Consider the following 20111-nt stretch of genomic DNA (forward strand, 5'->3'; position numbering starts at 1 on the left):
AAAAATTAATATAATAATATATTAATTATTAATATACTATATATTAATCACTCTATTTTATCTAACACTATTTTATAGAAATACAATAGTATACTACATTTATGATTCGTTAAATGCTGGTAAAAACAATCAAAACAATTCCTACCGACCATGGAGTATTTTTGACGGAAAACCCCAGAATGTGTTGGTTATATGTATTTAGGCCTATTAGCGATTATGAGCACAAGGTTGCGCACGATTATGCGTAATAAGGAATTGGAAAAAAAAGCTTCTTTTCATTCTCTGAAAAACATTATTACCAGTGATTCAATTTAAATGTGTTTTTGATGAAAGTGATGTGACAGATTTGGATACCAGGCAAGACCTCAGACCCACTGATGGTTGTGTTTTGGGAAAATAGACCATATATTTACCAAGTATTGGTGTATGTTGGGGAGAAAAATGTATTCTTCCCAACATACACTAATAAAGACCAATTAGTTACCGCATAAGCGACACAAGGCTTCTAATTATACTGTCGAAACTGCTGCTGACATCATGGATTAAAAATCCATGCTGACATCGAATGTTTTTTTTTTATTTTATGTCTTTAGGCAATGTGGCCAAGGATTACCAATAGTGAATTAATCACTGTCCTATCAGATAGGTGGTAATCCCCCTGATACAGGGGCTATTGTGTGAACCAGTTCACCGGGGTAACCCCCTACTCTTTTTCGAATAATGAACTGGGTTTCTTTAAAGTACACACAGGTTATAACTGTGTACACTGGACCTACGGTTTATAGTCCTTATCCGAGAAGACTTGTTCTACCACCAGAACTAGGAGCGAGTCGGCCTCGAACCCATGCCGATGTTGCTGTTGGCTCTTTAGGTACGTGTTTTCGCTGGCCTGTGACCGGGAATTTCCATTTATACACGCATCTTACAAACACGTAAAGTCGTGACATGCAAACGGTGAGATAGTAGAACAGTGGTGATGCCGTAAGCTTTAGAGTTTGCAGTGACTTTTTTTTTTAAAAAAACAATGAAACGCGCGAAATCGGAATACTTGAAATAAAATGTGCTCGTAATCAAATGAAAAGACCTAATTGTACTGACTGTTAACATTTTTTTTAATTACGCGTTTCACGTTGGTATTAATACATTATGGAATAGTTTGTTAAATAATATAATCATTCAAATCGCGATTAACTGTAACAATTATTACTCCATGCTTTGCCTTTAGTACACACAATAAATACTGACAGTATTAAGGCCACTTAATAGGCCTACCTGGGTCTCGTATATCCGTCGTTTAATTAAATCAAACTATTATTTTGAAAGTATATTATTATTATGCGTTACTGATACCATTGATAATATTTCAACAACGATCAATCTGATTATTGATTGAAAATTTTGAAGTACTAAACTAATTAATTGAAGCTATTGCATAAAACAGGCCTGGATAATGAGGATAAGGTTTATAATAGATGAGGTTCATAAATAATATCATGGTATAAATACTCTAAAGCCTCCTTATATCACTAAAGTAAGATATTATGTTGAATTGAATATTTCTAAAATAAAATAAATTTATTATGCGATTGGTAATAAAAGTATTAAAAACTCATTTAATTTTTGTATTTTTTGTGACTTTGTACAGTATGTATTTTCATTAAAAAAGTGAGCCCCCTGGATGGTATTTTTCTACGAACAGCCGCCATCTTGAATTTCGCCCGGTGTGTAAGAATAGTTCTATTTATCCAGGACTAATTAATTAAGATAAACGTAGTTATGGCGGCGAAAAGAGTAGCCCAGAAAGCTGTGGATTGGGCAGCTTTTGCGGAAAGAGTTCCACCTAATCAAAAAGTACAATTTAATGCTTTAAAAGGAAAATCAGATGCAATAAAGGCGAAGTAAGTTTCGATCAGGTAGCTAGGATAGGAGGCCTAGCTAGGCTAGTGACTAGGCCAGGCTAGGCCACACATAAGACCGCACAGGACACACACATGCCTGCTGAACGCATGACTGAGCACTAGGGCCCAGCTTTCTAGCTAAGCCTAGGATAGGCGTTGTGGTCTGCTCTAGGTAGCCACACGGACTTTTTAGCATTATTTTTCAATACATTTTAATTAACTCACCGCAACGCCACCTCAATTTAATAAAGTGGCGTATATTTTTATTATCATCAGATTCACTATTATTTAGTAGGGCCTAGGCCTATTAGTATTAATAAGTATTATCAATAACATAGACATAGTTGTCAATAATTAATCAATACAATGTTTGGCGCTAGTTTCGTTTCGCACCTGTTTTTATTTCGGATTCCTTTTGTCTCCAAATTGTTAAGCAACTTATTGTGAATACCACACCTTAAAATTGGGCCTCATAATGCACTTGTCAATTGTATGACCCACTATACGACCCCCGGGAGAGGTGCGTCATGGGTGCGTCATTTACAAATAATTACTGACGCAGGGGTGCGTCAAAAAACCTAGATGGTACGTCACATCAATGAACAAGGTGTGTCAATGTCCGTCACTTTACCACCCACCATATCATAAACAACATGGTCACAGTGCGTCAAAATGGGTGCGTCATGGTCACCTAAAGGTACAGTAAGTCACCTTTTTGACGCACGGGTGCGTCATGGTATTCAAAAGTATGACGCACATCGGACAAATGACGCACCTCTCCCGGGGGTCGTATAGTGGGTCATACAATTGACAAGTGCATAAGTACTTTTATGAAGAAGAATCACATAAAAAGTAACTAATAAATCCTTAAATTGATGATTTTACAGACATGTTTTTCGCATACCGTTCGCGAATTTAGCATACTCGAAGTTCAATATTTTCGTTTCTATGGAGCGCCAAAAGAGCAACAACAATAGATGGTTAAAAACTCAGTGGAATGCGTCTTCTTTTAATGCATTTATTATTGAAATACACGTTTGATTTTAATATATTTTGTCAATAAAAATGCTGTAACATTTTACTGCTAATAATTTGCTGTTTTCAAATAGCAACCAACCCTAGACCTAAGAGTAAGACTAAGACTAAGAGGAATATTATTTAGATCAGGTATACCCCTACAGTACATGTAATATGATGATGAATTTGTCGATTTTCATTCCTAAAAGTTCCTGCAAAAACCATGTACAGTATCAACAGTAATATTTTTGTTGCATTGACATTGACAAAATATGATAAAATTGAACGTAATTTTCACCAATAAATGCATTAAATATACGCAATTTATTGAGTTTTTAGCCCTCTATTATGATTCCTCTTTTGGCGGTCCATAGAAACAACAACATTGAACATGGAGTATGCGAAATTCACAAACCGATGTGCGAGAGAAACACACCTGTAAATTCATCAATTTAAAGGATTAATTTTTTACTTTTTGTGTGATCTCCTTCGTAAAAATATTTTTGAGGCCTAATTCTAAGGTGTGGTACTCGCGATAAAGTTATATTAACCAATTTTGAGTCAAAATAAACGACAGGTGCGAAACGGAACTAGCGCCCAATGTTTTAACTAGCCTAGGCCTAATAACTATTATTTATTCTGTTTTACCTTTCTTTAATTATTAGTTTGAAAGCTTCCAAAGTACAGTATTTTTTTTATGTATTCATTTTTCATACATTTTAATTAGTTGGCCTATTTCATTTTAATGTAGATTTATGATGACACCAGAAAAGCCACCAGCAATTGACTGGGCCTTTTACAAAAACAAAGTTCCTGTTGCAGGACTGGTTGACAAGTTCCAAAAGCAGGTATTTTTATCATCTATCTATATAATTCCTATATTTTTTTTTTATCATCAGAATGAACAATCAAACATAGTTGTCAATTATCAATGTTTTTAACTAATAACTATTCTGTTTTACCTTTAATTATTAGTTTGAAAGCTTCAAGGTACCATATCCAACAGAGTCTGTTACCCCTATGATTGCTGACCAGGAAAAGCAAATGGTAATAACTATGACAATAATTTTATTGCAGTAATCATCAGCAATAGTACTACATGTTTTGTTTTATGAAAATTATTCCAGTCCTAATAGAGACACTGATAAATTTAGAAGCAATTTTGCTCTTATCTACCACCGATATGCCTTACTTTCTATAAAGATCTGTTGACACTATCAAGCTAGTTTGACAAAAAAATGTGCCAACAAATATGGTAGTGATATGATGTCATCGTGTCGATATATGGGCACATGACCTAAAGTTTGACATGGCATAAGATTTTCAAGAAGAGTAGTTGAAAAATGTTCAAACTTGTGTTTAGCAACTGAAGTGCTTGAAAAAACATGTATGATGAATGTGATTATACTGTTTTAATTAATTTATAATTTGATTGTTTACCTACAGGACAAACAAGCATCAGATTTTAAAGTTGAGTCTGACAAGCGAGTTGCAAAATATGAACAAGAGGTAAGAAACACCAAGTGTAATGTAATATAACATTAATGCTGTTTGGTATTACTAATGTACAATCTTGCTGTAAACCAATTTATAGCGTAAATCTTCTAATAGTAACCCACACTCTATTAGTAACCCTTCTTCTAATAGTAACCCCTCTTCTAATAGTAACCCCTCTTCTAATAGTAACCCCTCTTCTAATAGTAGCCCACCTTATAAGTCAATCTCTAATAATAACCCACTACACTCGAGTCACAAAAACGTATGATGCAGCCATATTTTGAAAATAAGGAGATAATGCATGTTAATCTCGGGAGTGGGAAGGATTGAGTGTTTTTTAGATTAATAAAATAAAGTTAGAGTTCAAACAAATTTGTTTATTCGTACTGTTTTATTATTTTTCTATGAGTTTCTGACCGGAAAAGTTGGGGTGGGTTACTATTTTCAGGTGCCTAATTTAAGATTAGTAATAGGAACCCACTACTCTAATAGTAACCCCCTTCTAATAGTAACCCACCCTAAAAAACAATCAAAGAATAATAACCCAGGGTTACAATTAGAAGATTTATGGTACAGAGTCTAAAAAAAGCATACCTATTATAAAGTGATATATAGTGCAAATGAATGTATAACCATACATCGTGATCTGTAAGTTTATGGCATGCATATTAACCTTATTAATAAATATTGTTTCCATTTTGTTTCTTTCTTGTGACAGATAGCAAAGCTGAACAGCATGATCCCATTTGAAGAGATGACAAAAGAAGAATTTGTAGAATATTTCCCAGAGAGTGTTGATTATATAAAGAAATATCCATACTGGCCACATAAGCCAATCTGGGAGCAGAAGGCATAGGCACAACATGCATCCATTGTCAACAAGAGATAGTGCCAATTAAGACTCCTCTGGTAAACTATTTGAAATATAAAGCACCCATGTTGTTAAAAGAACCACTCTTAGCAGTTAGGAAAACATTGTAATGGCAATATTGTTTACATATCTCTTGTTTCAATATAATTTAGTACTGTAATTCAGGACTAGGCTAAGTAAAAACGTGTTTGAAGTGTGTCACTAATAACTATTCTCTACAAACCTTTACCTAGAATGTTAAATGAGTAACAGATATGAATAAATGAAAGAGTTATATTATTCATTGTCTGTGCATGGATTTATGTTAATGTAAAGTCTATATTTATTGTCTTTTTTTGTTAGTCCACCATTCAGCGTTTCAATAATTGTATGACGTATGAAACGCCATTTGTGTCAAATATTTATCTTTTTGCTAATAATAATCAACAGTCTAGACTAAGCAGAATAGGAGTATAGGAAATAACAAAAATGGAAAGCAACCTAGCTTAAACAGCAGTGAAATTATACTATTCCTGGTGACTTGTTAACCATAGTTTGATGTGAACGTTACTAATGTGATTATTCCAGTGATTAACCTGTTCATCACACCTGGCAGGTGGCATAACTTGTTTATTTTGGACATGTTCTAGTTTTATCTAGGTTTAGTGGACATGTGACAGATGACATCATCAAAACAGGAAGCGAATCAAGGTAAACAACTAATGATTCCAATGAGTAACATGTGTATGAAAAAAAAAATATAAGATATAAAAATAAACTATTTAAATTAACGCCATGGGTATTCTTCTGACATGTGTACCCATGCCATGGCAAGCATTTCAAATGAACAACAGGGAGGTACTTATAAAGGATAAAACCACACCCACCATAATTAGGAGCTAAGGTGTACAGTCTTCCTAACTTGGAAAATGAAATATCGGTTGGTTTTATTAAACTATAGAGGGTGTTATAATACTACATCAATCCATAGAGGGCACTTATAATAAAAATACTGCATATAGGGAAAGTACCTGATGACAGCTGGTACACCACAATGTTTGTTGTACATTTTACAGACTACGAGTAGGCTAATATCACATTACTATGTGCGGACACAAGACTGTTGAGTGGCCGAGCGGTTAAGACAGTGGAACCGTAATTACGTAGCCATAACATCGGCAGGGGTTCGAGGCTCACTCACTCCATGGTAGAACGAGTCTAAGATAAGGACTATAAACCGCAGGTCCAGTGTACACATCCAGCTCGTGTGCACTTTAAAAAACCTAGTACATCTTTCGAGACGAGTAGGGGGTTACCCCGGTCCGGTGTATTAGTACATCACAGTCACTGATCATAACTGGGCCCTCTGGGAGACCAGTCTTTGACAGAAGAAGTTACCCAGTATAAATAAATATTTCAATCAATTTCAATCAATGATTAGCTTATAAATGAAGACTCACTCAACATAAACGATCACATAATGGAGTAGCGTTTTATATTTATTTTGTTCTTTAAAAAAAATTATGAAATAAATAGTTTATAGTTTAAATTACACATAACCTTTCACCTAAATAATTTCAATTCATAATTGTTCATTCTATAATTCAATTTTCAAATCAATTTTATATTAATATACTTTGTCCATAATATATAGCCCGTCACATATCTTTCAGTTTTTGTTCTGTTTCCAGCACCATGTATTTAATAGAAAGATATTGACCTCAAATGGGCACAACCAGGTTTATCAAACTAAATTTGTAATTATAAATCATTTGAATGAATGATGGCGATTATTTAACTGATATTTATAATTCTTATTTTATATATTTAGGCAAATTGCCAAGGATAACCATAAGCGAATTCATTCACCATCCTTCTTAAAGGTGGCAATCTTGTTCACAATGCAAACATATACACAAGATGCTCTATTAAACATAGTCTTATTGTTATTTCAAGTCTTTGTGAGTAGAGTTAAAATTAGAACAAATCCCGACACTGAAAGGATTTGAACCCAGTACCCTTGGATTGGTAGCCAAGCATCATAACCACCAAGCGAAACTCCACCCCAAATATTACATTATCTCATATTTTCAACTAATATACAATACAACCCATTATATTTCAATTAAAATAAAATATAATCTTTAAATTTAATGTTTTAAATTTAGTCAAATATTCTATAAGAATATCAGAATGTAAATAGATATGTTTTGCATTCTTAATTTAAATTTTTAATTAAATTATAATTCGTTATCATAAGAATACCAATTCATTGTAATGGGTTAAAATATAACAGTAATATACTAGTTCATGAAACAAAATGAGATAAACAAGTAGAAAATATTATTATTATTAGATTCAATTTGAATTTGTTGGCTTCTCCCTATGTCGAAATTATGGAACAACATATGCAGTCACTGTGAATATGAATTGTTGACACCTACACCTTGTGATGCATTGTAAAAAATATTTTTAACTCTCTGACCAACTTCTAGTACCGACTTAAAAAATGTGAAAGTTCATACAGCTCTATCTACACTACCAAACTAGTTTGACAAACAAAGTGTGATGTGCCCAAATATAGTAGTGATATGACATCATCGTATCCATATATAGGCACTTCACATTTGTTTGTCACTGAAGGTTTGATAGTGTAGACAGAGCTTTATTTGCTCAAATAAATTATGACAAAAATATATTAAGTCCTACCCCAGGAAAAATAGCAATTTTTTCAATTGTAAGCATTCTCATACAGTATGTAGTACACTATAGTTTATGATGCAAAATTCAAACTCAAGTAACAAACATATTATTTAAAAGTTAAAATAATTAAAATAAAATGTATGTAAATATTAAAATGTTTACTTTTCAGTTACTCTTGATGCACCGAAAAAAACAAACAAACTTAAACTAATACTGCAGCAATACTATAGAAAAATAATGTAATAAAAATTACAAGTATTTGATCCAAAAATTTAAAAAAAGATTCGATGGGCATAGATGAATATTCTTCAAACATAATGTGATTGAATACAAATACAGATACAAAGGGAAATGAATGAATGAAAGCTAAAAAAAGAGACCAAACTAACATGTACACAGTAGAGGGTGGGATAAAGGATACACAAGAAAATTGCACTTGTTGTCAACATAACTCTTTAACACAAATCACTTGTTTCGAATTAAATCTTCAATCTATAAAAAAAAAATAAAAACAAATTAATTTAAATACCTTTTGCACTGGTTGAATTAAAAGCACTGCAAAAAAACATGTGTCCACTTAAAAGTAGCATTAATCTAAATGCCAAATTGGCTACCAGATGTCTCTATGTAGATGGTTACCTGTACCAGTACCAGTACATTAGTGTATAGGACTTAGATTGTCTGTTGCTTTAACACCATAGGCAAATTCTGTAATACAGTAACACATATGTACTATGTATGGGTCACCTAAATTATTTTAAGGTTAGTGATTAGGCTTATGGCCTATGATATGGTGTCACATATGATACAACTGTAACACTGTATTACAGGATTTGCCTAGGATACTTGAAAAATTATAGATACAGTACTGAGAATTCATCGTGTGCCACCTGTATTATAGTAAGGTTAGGAATTAGGCTTATGGCCTATAATGTTTCACATATGATACCTATGTAATACTGTATTACAGGATTTGCCTATGATACAGGACAAATTATAGATACAGTACCGAGAATCAGCATGTATAGGCTTTTATAAACAGAATCAATAATGAAATGTACTAAAACTTACCTGTTGTCTGTACATTGACTTTACATCTTGGAGATCAAGTCTCAATTCCTCAACTTCCTCTGCCTTCTCGCCGTACATCTGGAGAACAGCATTGTAACGATGCTCCAAATCCTACAAAAAAGCAAAATACATGATCAAAACCTTAACATATGGTTTTCCGTTTTTAGTAAAGCTCCGTCTACACTATCAAACATTATGTGACACAAAAATGTGATGTGCCCATATATGGACATGATGATGTCATACCACTACCATATTTGGGCACATCAAACTAGTTTGATAATGTAGGCAGAGCTTGAGAAAGAATTTGGGACCTTTGAGGCCGCACTTTTATCATTCTGCCTAAACAAAAGTTTTCCATCATTTTGATTTGGCTATATTTGATCAAATATACTGTTTGTTATGTTTTTAACTTACATTTAATTTCCGTTTAAGCTCTGGAAGTACTTTGACCTCATCCTCAAGTTCTTCTTTCTGATTGGCTAGATTTACGATCTCTTCAGCCATTGACCCCCTTGTTCGTTCTAACTGTACAATCTCTCCCTGAAAACATCATTAAATATATCTCATTTTCATATCATATCTGCCAATTATCATCTTTGTAGTATAGCACAACCTAAAGCTCTGTCTACACTATCAAACTGTATGTGACAAAAAAAATGTGATGTGCCCATATATGGACATGATGTCATATCACTACCATATTTGGGCATATCACTACCATATCTTTTTTTGTCAAACTAGTTTGATAATGTAGACAGAGCATAAGCAAAAACTACTTGTTCTATTAACATCCCTACCTGATACTGTGTTATCTCTCCCTCACGCTGTTTTAACTGCGATTGTAAATTCTCCATTACTGATGTTGCTGAGCCTGCAGCAACACTGTCATAAACATTAGAAATACCACCCCCCGTGACTGAAATGGTACGTTCCAAAATTTCACCCTATAAAAGAGAATATATTGAAATTTTAACTACCAAAGGAAGAGTACAATCTGGTTTTTTTATAGTAAATCATCATTTTTCTTGAGCCTCTGACTTGATTTGGAGAATTCTTTAGTTACTTATAATAGACAACTTATTTTACCTTTTAACTTGTATATTTCTTTTTTTTCTGGCACATTTTCTGTGCATTGTTAAGTACATTGAGACTTTAGTATAATGCCTAAATTATTATCATAGAAGATGGTGTTTTACTGACCTGTGATGGTGAGAACATGTAAGGTGAATGATGATAGTGATTTTTGTCATCTTTGGTTGGTGTACTTGAACGGGATGTATGACTTTGTGAACTACTGCTATCATCCATCTGTGCCCTCTTTTCCTAAAATGCAAAATATAATACAAATTAAACTTTTTTCTTGCTTCATAATAACAAAAAAAGAAAATTGGAAAAAATATTATTATTACCAGGGTAATCCAACAACAGGACACTGAGCTCGCCTTGCCAAGATAGGAACTTTAACAGTCCTTTGATCTTATGTCTGGCTGCGACAAATACCAACAGTACTGTACTATGTACATATTCTCTGTGGCACCTGGTGTCTATTAAGGGGTATGGAACTGATTGTTTTGCAGCCACAGATAAACCCTTTAATCTCCGGAGCTCAGCATTCTGTTGTTAGATTCCCTTACTATTACTTAAAGTTCTAATATTAAAGATGTATTGTCCCTTGAAACACAAAAAATGGAAAAAAAAATATTCTAAATTTAAATTGGCCATATCAAAGTAATATTAAAGTTATTCACTTTAAGTCGAAAATTTGAGCCAAAAACAACAAGTTTACGTAATTAACAGGTAAATTAATTTGATTACATTTCGTCTGGGAAATCGTCGCAAGCGAAAGTAACCAAAGATTTAAAACCATGAGTATGCATTATGCATGATGCTAATTAGGATTGTTTACAACTCGTCACGGTTGAGAAGGTGTTTTCACACAGATCGCGAGGAAGTTTTATGATTATGCATACAGAGTAGCCAAACAAGCGCATTGCATTACGAGATATGTTTTGATTGAAAACTTTGACTGGAAGTCAAAGTTATTTTTGAACAAAAAAACATCTGTATTTCGGTTAAATTATTTTTTTTTTCGACTAATTTTTGGTGAAAGTTAATAACTATTATGATACTTCAAAATTACCCACTTTTTTTCGAAATAAAAAAAAAAGTTTTTGGGGAATTAGTCAAAGGGACAATACATCTTTAACATTTAACTTGGTGAATTTCAAGATTACCTTTTCCTTGATGGTATCCTGGGCAATCAGAAGTTTCTTGTGTTCTGTTTCCACCTTCATCTTTTCCACTTCCAGCTTTTTCTCTAACAATGCTTTATCCTTCTCTAACTCTTCCAGTGCTTTGGTATATGTGGCACGCTGTGCATCAATTTGAAGAGCATCTCTGTTGTTGAATGCAAAATAATTAAAAATTGGCAATTACATAGAGAACACCGATCTCCAAGAAATCGCCCTGTTGTGTCAAGAGCAGTTATTATGTTTGGGCTCATGCCTATCACTTGCTCCTGGAAAATTATATACTTGTTTTGAACTTGCTGAATAAATATCATTATTATTAAGTCCACCAGATACATCACAAGTGAACCCCAATACTGATGTTCATAAAGTTGTTGTGCAAATCTATTTATCTGAGGTATTGATACAATGGAATAAATAAGTACAGGTCTCCAACCAAAAAAACACTTTTGGGACCCCGGTTTTAGTAGTAGTTTTGGATTCTCAATGGAATAATCTGTATTTGTATTTATTCTTTCACATTTAAAGTCTTTCTGACTGATATGACCCCCCCCCCCCCCCCCCCCACCAGATTACTTTATTGTATTTATTATCCTGTATGTTATATATTGTGGAAATTAATTAAATTGAAATTGAATTACAGGATGAAAATATAGATATAAATATAAAAACACACATATAAAATTAACAAAAGGAAAATCCTAATAGTTTATCTAATCTATAGATTGGCAGCAGTGTTAACCAATTCTTGGACATGTGTACAGTACATCTCTCCAACCACTGATTACTTACCTATTAACTGTATCTTCCAGTGTCTGTAGCTTAGCTTTCTCCATTTCTAGTGCAGTCACATATTTTGTCTTTTCCTGTCTAAGCAAAGCTAACTGTGATTCTAGCGATGCCAGCTTAGAGTTAGCATGCAATGATCCCTCAGCTGCTAGTCGTTCCTTCTCAGTGGCTACAGCTAGTTGTGATTGGCATTCCATCAGCCTCTCTGTAAGGCTTTTTTCTACCTGTTCCCATGTGTTGGATTGAGCGTTAAAGGTAGCTTGCAGGTTTTCAATTTGTCGAAGCAGAGGCTTAGTTGCTACAAGAAAATAAGCTTCATGTTAACACATTATTTTTATTAATTTACCATGTATTAACATCATTTTAAATACTCTGCAGATGTAGAATAGGACCCCTCCTTTGAAACACTCTTTTCAGGGTGATATATTAAGGGGACATTTTATGTGAAACACTATGGCCAATCTCTATTCCGGGAAAACTTTGTTGGGTCCTGAAGATGTTCCCTTAAAAGGGGTTCAACTGTATTTATAAAATATATATTTTCAGGACAGGAAAACCAACATTTTTAACACATTTTTTTGCTTTTAAGCTTGTTTTTGTTCGATCTTACCTGCCGAGACATTTTGACTGAGTTCTTGATTCCTGTCTTCCCCTTCTTGCATGCATTGTTGTAAGTCACTTATTTCTTGTTTCAAACGTTCTTCTTTGCGTGCATACTTCTGTTCAGCTCTTGACAAGCTCATTCTCAAATCATTCACCTAAAAAAATCACACACAAATCAATGAGGATTTTGGAAATTCTTTTTAATGCATATTTAGAGGGTAGAAAAACACAATAAAACTCTGTCTACACTATCAAACTAGTTTGAACAAAAATATGTGATGTACCCAAATATGGTAGTGATATGACATCATCATGTCTATATTGGCACATCACATTATTATGTCACATAAAGTTTGATAGTGTAGACAGAGCTTAAGAAAAGGCTCAATTACTACACTACTTCATCGTAAATATAATTCAAGAAAATTAGAAAATTTGAGAAACGGTACGATATGTTTCAAATTCATTGTAACTTTATTCATCCAATAAAAAACTAACCTGAAGCGCGAGACTTTCCTGGTCCATGCGAGATTCCTGATGGGCTCTTTCTAATGCAAGTCTCATAGACTCTTTAGCATTCATTTCAGCACTCAGTTGACTTTCCTGGACTATGCTCTCTTTCGATGCTATCGCTTTGTTTAATTCTGCAATTTCTCTGAAAAAAAACCAATTTTTCTTTAAGTTAAGAGTTGCAAGGTTTTGCTACGTACCATAACTCATTAATTGATATGTATTGTTATTATGCTACTACACATAATATAGCCTCTAGTTCCCACCATGGTGGATATAATTAATAAGCACCACTAGCTTTTTTATTCAATGGGCCTTGTTTGGTTCCTTGTTGTAATTTGGTACCCCAGTATTTTTAAGATAATTAATAAGTGAATGTTTTGAGGTTTTTTATTCATGTATGTTTTCTTAATTCATGGTACGATATTTAATTTTAATAGGATGTTTCTATTTTTATAGCAATTTTAACTAATTTTTATACAGTTGTAATGCAATTCATTTCAGTCCTTGACTGTCGTTTTGTAATATATTTTTAATATACCGAATAAATAAAAAAGCAATTTATAGTTCTTTCTCTCATAACCTACTTGTATGAGCCATCAAGAGCAGCTTGTGTACTTCTAATCTTCTCCCGTGATTCCTCGACCTCTAATCTCAAAGAGGTCAATTCTTTCTCTTGTCTTTCAACGGCAGAATTCAATACTTTGATGCCCTCTAAATGACAAAATTACAAAAAGTATGTAAAGAGAAATGTAATACTGAATTATACTTTGATATACTGTATATAATATACAGATATCCATTCTTACTATGTTACATTATGTTATTGTTTTCCAAGTGGGAAAAGGAAACTTCTCTTTGCTTTCTTGTGATCAGGGTATCTTTGCGCAATTGTTTTTGGTTGTAATGATTGTTATATTCATGTACAGTTATTTTAATTAACCTTGATTGGTAAAGATAAAGAAACTGAAACACACTACACATAATATAGTAATGTTTCTGTCAATAGAAATACAGTACCTTTGTTTTTCTTTTCAACTTCTTCTTTTGCATCTAAAACCTCTTCAAGATGTTTCACCCTTTCCTGTGAATCTTTTAGTTGTTCACTAAAAATGAGATAAACAAGTAGAAAATATTATTATTGGATTCAATTTGAATTTGTTGGCTTCTCCCTATGTCAATATTATGGAATAACAAATGCAGTCACTGTGAATATGAATTGTTGACACCTACACCTTGTGATGCATTTTGGAAAATATTTGTATCTTCCTGCAAACTCCTACATTTAAGTGACCAACTTCTAGTATGGACAATTTGAAAGTTCCTAAAGCTCTGTCTACACTACCAAACTAGTTTGACAAAAAAGTGTGATGTGCTCAAATATGGTAATGATATGACATCATCCCATTGCATCATCATCATGATGTGTAGACAGAGCTTAATAGTTATTGTATTTAAAACTTTTTTGGTGTTTTTATCTTATATTTTTCAAATAAAAAAAAAAGTCCCTCACTTTAGATTTTTAAGGACTCCTTCTGTCTCCTTTTCTTTGCTTCTTAATCTCTTGATCACTTTTGAATTCTGTAACTGTTGCTTTGATAGTTTCTCACCTTCAGACAATAGCTCCTGAATCTGTGTATCTTTTTCTTTTATCATCTCAGCCAGCTTTGTATCCCCTTCCCTGAAACGATACAATATCAAATAACTAAAAACAACATCAATAACTATGTATAGGCAAAAAAATGTTCATGTGTGTGAAGTAACACGACCAAATATAGGCAAAATGTGATCATATATAACTATCCCCTTCCCCGAAAAGATACAATAATATCAAATAAGTAAAACAACATCAATGACCATATATAGGCAACGGAATAAATGCAGTAACATGACCAAATATAGGCAAAATGTAAGAAAAACAATGACATCAATAACATAGTCATATATAGGCAGAATATACGGCCATATATAGGCAAACCATGGCCATGTGTGTAGTACCATGACCAAATATAGGCAAAACATTACCATATATAATTCAAGATATAGCATAATAAAAGTGTTTTTACCAAGTATAAAGTAGCTTTGTGAAATACATTAAGCTGTACAGAATATTATATATATGATGAATAATTTGGTAAATGTACATTAATCAATGTCATAACATAGAGCAAAGGAACAAAGTGTATTCAGAAGTGTAAACAAAACAACTGTTATACATTATATGTATAGACAAGCAAATATTAATAATTTAAAGACGGATATTGAATTTAAGTCTTAAGGAGATACATGAACTGATAAAACTATCTTTCTAGGTTGACACACTAACCCTCTCACCAACACATCTTTTATTTTAACCTATTAGTGCACATTAAATAATTATGACTTGCACAACAGGTGCAATAATCCATCTATATAACGCCTAAATAAATTCCTGTCATTTGATTGGACAATTGTGGGTCACATGGCGTGCAATAGTACGCACTATTAAACGATTGTTTAATAGTACTTTTTTAACATTTTTGTGTACGAAAAAAAAATGTTTCGCGGATGAAAAAAAATCTAGTATACAAAAAGTACTGTAAAATACAACAGCGCCACCTGTTGTCCTGCCTCTGTTTGTAAATACCACCGCGAGATATGCAACAGCAGCAGATTTTTGTGTACGATTTGGAGATATATATGTACTAATTTCATTCAAAAAGGCATTTAAATTAGCTTTAGATCGTTTTTAGGAGTTTGATTAATTAATGGGGACATCCCTACAAGACGTGGAATCGTTGGAAAAACCATAATTAGCCTAGATAAGTTCCAATTGTCTGTCGAAGTTTTGCCTTTCAGCCAAGCTAGTACAACTACCAGGTCTAGCCTAGCTAGGCCTGTTAGTATTAGGCTAAGCCTAGGCGTTTTAGCCTTGCTAGGCCTAGGATTGTTTGGTCGTTTGTTGAAATAATTAACACTAAAGTAGGTGTGTTTATAAAATCCATATAAATATAACATTTAATATAATATTAAAAACCAAATGTTACTGTTTTAATCAATGTGAATGAAATGTAGGCCTCTTGGGTAGGGCTACCTTTTATTTGATTCAAATGACAGGAATCTATTTAGTGTTATATAAAACAAATAATGAATGTTTTATATTCGTGTAATGGTACAAATAATGGCATTTGGTAAATTATGAAAGGTTATATCAACTCAGCATTGCCTCGTTGATATAACCTTTCATCATTCACCTCATGCCATTATTTGTACCATTACACTAAAAAACATTCATTATTTGTATAACAGCATATAACAGCAACTGTTATTCATATTGTCATCAAATATGGTCAAAATATAATTCATAATATAAGAAGAATATCATGTATCGTTGCATTAAACGGAATAAATATTATTACCTTTCTTTTAACAAATTCTGTGTTGATGTTAATTGCCTCTTGAGGTTATCTCGTTCCTAAATAAATAAAAAAATGTGAATGTTATTTGATCAACACAATGCATTGAATTTTTTTAGTGTGTCTTGTTGAACAGGTGACAGACATATGGTATTATCTAGTAGCAGCTAGCTATAATACTTTTGTACTTTGTGACAATTCTATGTTATCCAAAGGGTGTTCAAAATGATCAGGTATATTAAAACCCCTTCTAGAGTGTACCCACCTTCTGTGAAGACTGTAACTTGGTTTCCATGGACGCCAATCTATCTGTGAACTCTGTTGTTAAATTATTAACATCTTTTTGTTCTGTTTCACGTAGTTCTTCTGCTTGCTTCAGTTGACTAAAAATAGAAATAAATGTTAAACACTGTCAGTATCAGTGGCTTTGACTTTGTGGGCGAGACAAATGGTATACAGTATTCCAACACTGGACTCCTATAATCCTTAGTGTTTCCAGGACTTTTATGCATACTAACCTGCGAAGGATGTTGTTAGTTTCTTGTAAATCAACTGTCTGGCTGCTTAGTGTCAAGATTTGTCGTTCTCTGGCTTGTAATATTTCTGCATGCTCTGCTAGCTTCTATACACAAATCATGAAGAAGAAATTGTTAAGCAATGTTTTTTATAGTAGCTACTGTTGCAAAAATATGTACACATGAGCATTTTCAGTGAATATGTGATATATAAATTTGTATTATTTTTATGCTAAATATAGGAATTATAGACATTTTAATACTTGTAATATTTCTGCATGCTCTGCTAGCTTCTCCAACAAATAATACAGAAGAAATTGTTTAGCAATGATTTTTTCAACTGTACTGCTTAGTAGTTACTGTTGCAAAAAATATGTACTCTTGAGCATGTTCAGTGGATATTTGCGCTATATACATTTTAATTTTTTTATGCTAAATAGAGAAATTATAGACATTTTAGGTTTAGTTAGGAAAAAGTACATAAAGATCAGCTCTAACCTTTAATAATTTTTCTGACTCCAAAGGATTGTGGTTGGTTTCATTTGAACATGTCTCTACTTTTGTATCTTTTGTCCTTGTCTGGTCTTCTAATCTGGAAGTATCTGTAAATAATATTAATTTATTTTGTATATATTCTGTTGTGTAAATACAATTTGAACTATCTTGACTTTCCATGATAACTATATACAGTATACACTTCAAATTCAATATAAAATGAGACTTAAAATTATTTTATTTAGTATAATTATTTATTGATTTTAATTTACCCATCTCATTTGTTTCTGTTGTATTCTTGTGTTTTTTCTCTTTTTCAGCAATTTTTAACAAACCCTCTTGTAATTTGATCTTCATTTTAGGGAGTGAATCTTCCACGCCCTTTTCCCCGTCTCCGTTCTCATCACTGCCAAGTGGAGTTGGTGTGTGTCGCCCTCCATGGTCACTAAGGCTGGGAGAAGATTTCTCTGATTCTGTGTCTGCAGAATATGATGGTGAGAACCTTTGTGAGAGTGTCACAGGATTTTTGTGCAAGACTGTATCTATTGGCAGACATTCATGCATCTCGCTTAGTTTTCCCTCGGATATCACGCTAAAATCGCTGTCTGGACTTCTCTTTCCGTTCGACGAACACGACATATTTTTTGGAGAGGACACAGTGGACGACTGTGGTATATCATACACAGAGGACAACTCGCTTCCGTTCCAGTCACTGATTACTACAAAATCGCTATCGCTCTTCAATGACAAATGGTCATCACTAGGATCCGATTGGTCAGATTTGCCATCAGATGGTGATTCACTTGACCTTCTGTGCAATTTTTTTACGTCATCTTTTGATTTGTCCTTGATATTTTTTCGAAGGAGTGCCTTCGGTTTCGAAAGATTAACATTGTCAGAGCTTGACTGAGAATGGTCATCAGAGTCGGAACATTTTAAATCAGCATTCACGACTAAGTTTTTCGTTTGTGACCTTTGCTCTGAATCAGGGAATTTCTTATTATCATTCAACTTTGACCTATCAGTTGTTTCTATAAAATTGTCCTCTGCCTCTTTCTTAGATTCGTCTTCTACATTTTTCTCTGAGAGCTTCTTTCCTTCTTCACTAACATCCTCTTCCTTATTTTGCTTTTTCTTTTCTTCACTCTTTGATTTGACCAATGTTTTTGCTTGTTTTGTCTTTGGTCCGGAGGTTGACCTGCGTAAAGGTGATCGCGTTTTTGTTGGTTTTACTTCTGGTGAAGAAGAACCACCGGAGTCAAAGAATTCATCAAAAAAGCTATCAGAGCTCGCACTTGATCTACCGGATCTGATTGATGTCGAGGAAGATGATTTATTTGGCAGCTTGTCAGTTGAAGTGGTACCTCTTGAATCTGAAAAAATACATATACAGTACTTTCTTGATTATAAATTATAATAATTATAATTATTAATAACTGCAGACAGTATTTGTATTGTAATGTATAAAATAAATTATATGTTTATGATTATCTAGTGACACACTGTGCTATCTAATTCGAGTTTGAAGGTATTAACTATAACTAGTATTAGTAATGAGGCTAGGCCTAAGCTATTAAGTATTACGGTACATGGCAGCAAAGTATTAGAGTAGGCCTACCCTTCTTATTCCCAGATTCATTTGTCACTTTTGCTGACGTTGGTTTGGCCTGGCGTTCATTTGGTTGGTCCTCTTCATTTTCGTCGCGAATGTCAAGCGCTCGATCAATTGATTTCTGAGCGTTGGAAAGCGCCGATTTCGCAAAACTAGAAAACCCAGAATCAAACCAACTCATATTCAAAATAAATTTACGATTTTAATTACAAGATTTTATTAAAATACACCTCGGACACGTAACAACCTACATCATATCATTCGTCGACGAGTCGGAGGTCGACGTTTTGTATACAAATTTCTATAACCTTTCATCCGTGACCAAATTTACATCCTCGTCCGTTTTGTGTCATAAACTTCACAATATTTTCTCTAGGCCTAGGCTAGCCTATTGTAGTTTAATAAATGGTTTAAAACATATAGACTATAAATGTTTTAAATTCAAATATTCTAAAAGAACACAAAATGCATTAAATATAAAATATTTAAATTCCCAAGGCTATTTCTTTTGTATCCAATTTTCGTTTTATAGTACAATCATCTTATAGCCGACAGAATCCTTCAGCTTCCCCAGTGGCTCAGTCGGTTAGCGCGCCGTACTTATAAACAGTACATGGCTTCGCCTTTACTACTGCTTAGGAAATGCGGAGGTCGAGAGTTCGATCCTCTCCTGGGGAACTATTTTTTACTTACTGATGGAAATTACTATTTTTTATAATATCTTTTTTACCAATCAGAAAGAAATTTTTTCAATCAGATATATAGTATATATTTATTATTTAAATTGCCGGCCAAGGCATTTTTCTCAATTTTAAGTTCCTCTTTCGGACTACAGTACATAACAATTAAACAGCGGCGTCATTACTAATTTTTATATAAAATATTAATTGAATCATATAATTTG

General features: G+C 33.2%; 2 protein-coding genes and 1 non-coding gene across 3 annotated transcripts; 2 read left to right on the plus strand and 1 right to left on the minus strand.

Moving 5' to 3' along the window:
* Positions 1–1705: 1705 nt before the first annotated feature.
* On the plus strand, positions 1706–5562 carry LOC140062175 (ATP synthase subunit d, mitochondrial-like). Its single transcript, XM_072108261.1, has 5 exons — positions 1706–1898; positions 3667–3763; positions 3891–3962; positions 4362–4424; positions 5131–5562. Exons 1-5 carry the CDS (start codon positions 1777–1779, stop codon positions 5266–5268), a joined length of 492 nt encoding a protein of 163 aa, XP_071964362.1. The 5' UTR covers positions 1706–1776; the 3' UTR covers positions 5269–5562.
* A 787-nt stretch (positions 5563–6349) lies between these two features.
* On the minus strand, positions 6350–19896 carry LOC140062164 (TATA element modulatory factor-like). The gene is made up of 18 exons (XM_072108249.1): positions 19214–19896; positions 17868–18968; positions 17599–17702; positions 17104–17207; positions 16851–16968; positions 16589–16644; positions 14704–14871; positions 14211–14296; positions 13778–13904; positions 13179–13335; positions 12688–12835; positions 12081–12375; positions 11274–11436; positions 10240–10362; positions 9837–9983; positions 9454–9579; positions 9037–9147; positions 6350–8457 (listed from the first exon to the last, which is right to left on the minus strand). Exons 1-18 carry the CDS (start codon positions 19386–19388, stop codon positions 8431–8433), a joined length of 3336 nt encoding a protein of 1111 aa, XP_071964350.1. The 5' UTR covers positions 19389–19896; the 3' UTR covers positions 6350–8430.
* Positions 19775–19885, plus strand: Trnai-uau (transfer RNA isoleucine (anticodon UAU)). Its single transcript has 2 exons — positions 19775–19812; positions 19850–19885. It is a non-coding gene; the product is annotated as a tRNA-Ile (tRNA).
* Positions 19897–20111: the final 215 nt, after the last annotated feature.

The sequence above is a fragment of the Antedon mediterranea genome, chromosome 1, assembly GCF_964355755.1.
Source record: "Antedon mediterranea chromosome 1, ecAntMedi1.1, whole genome shotgun sequence".
Taxonomy (NCBI): domain Eukaryota; kingdom Metazoa; phylum Echinodermata; class Crinoidea; order Comatulida; family Antedonidae; genus Antedon; species Antedon mediterranea.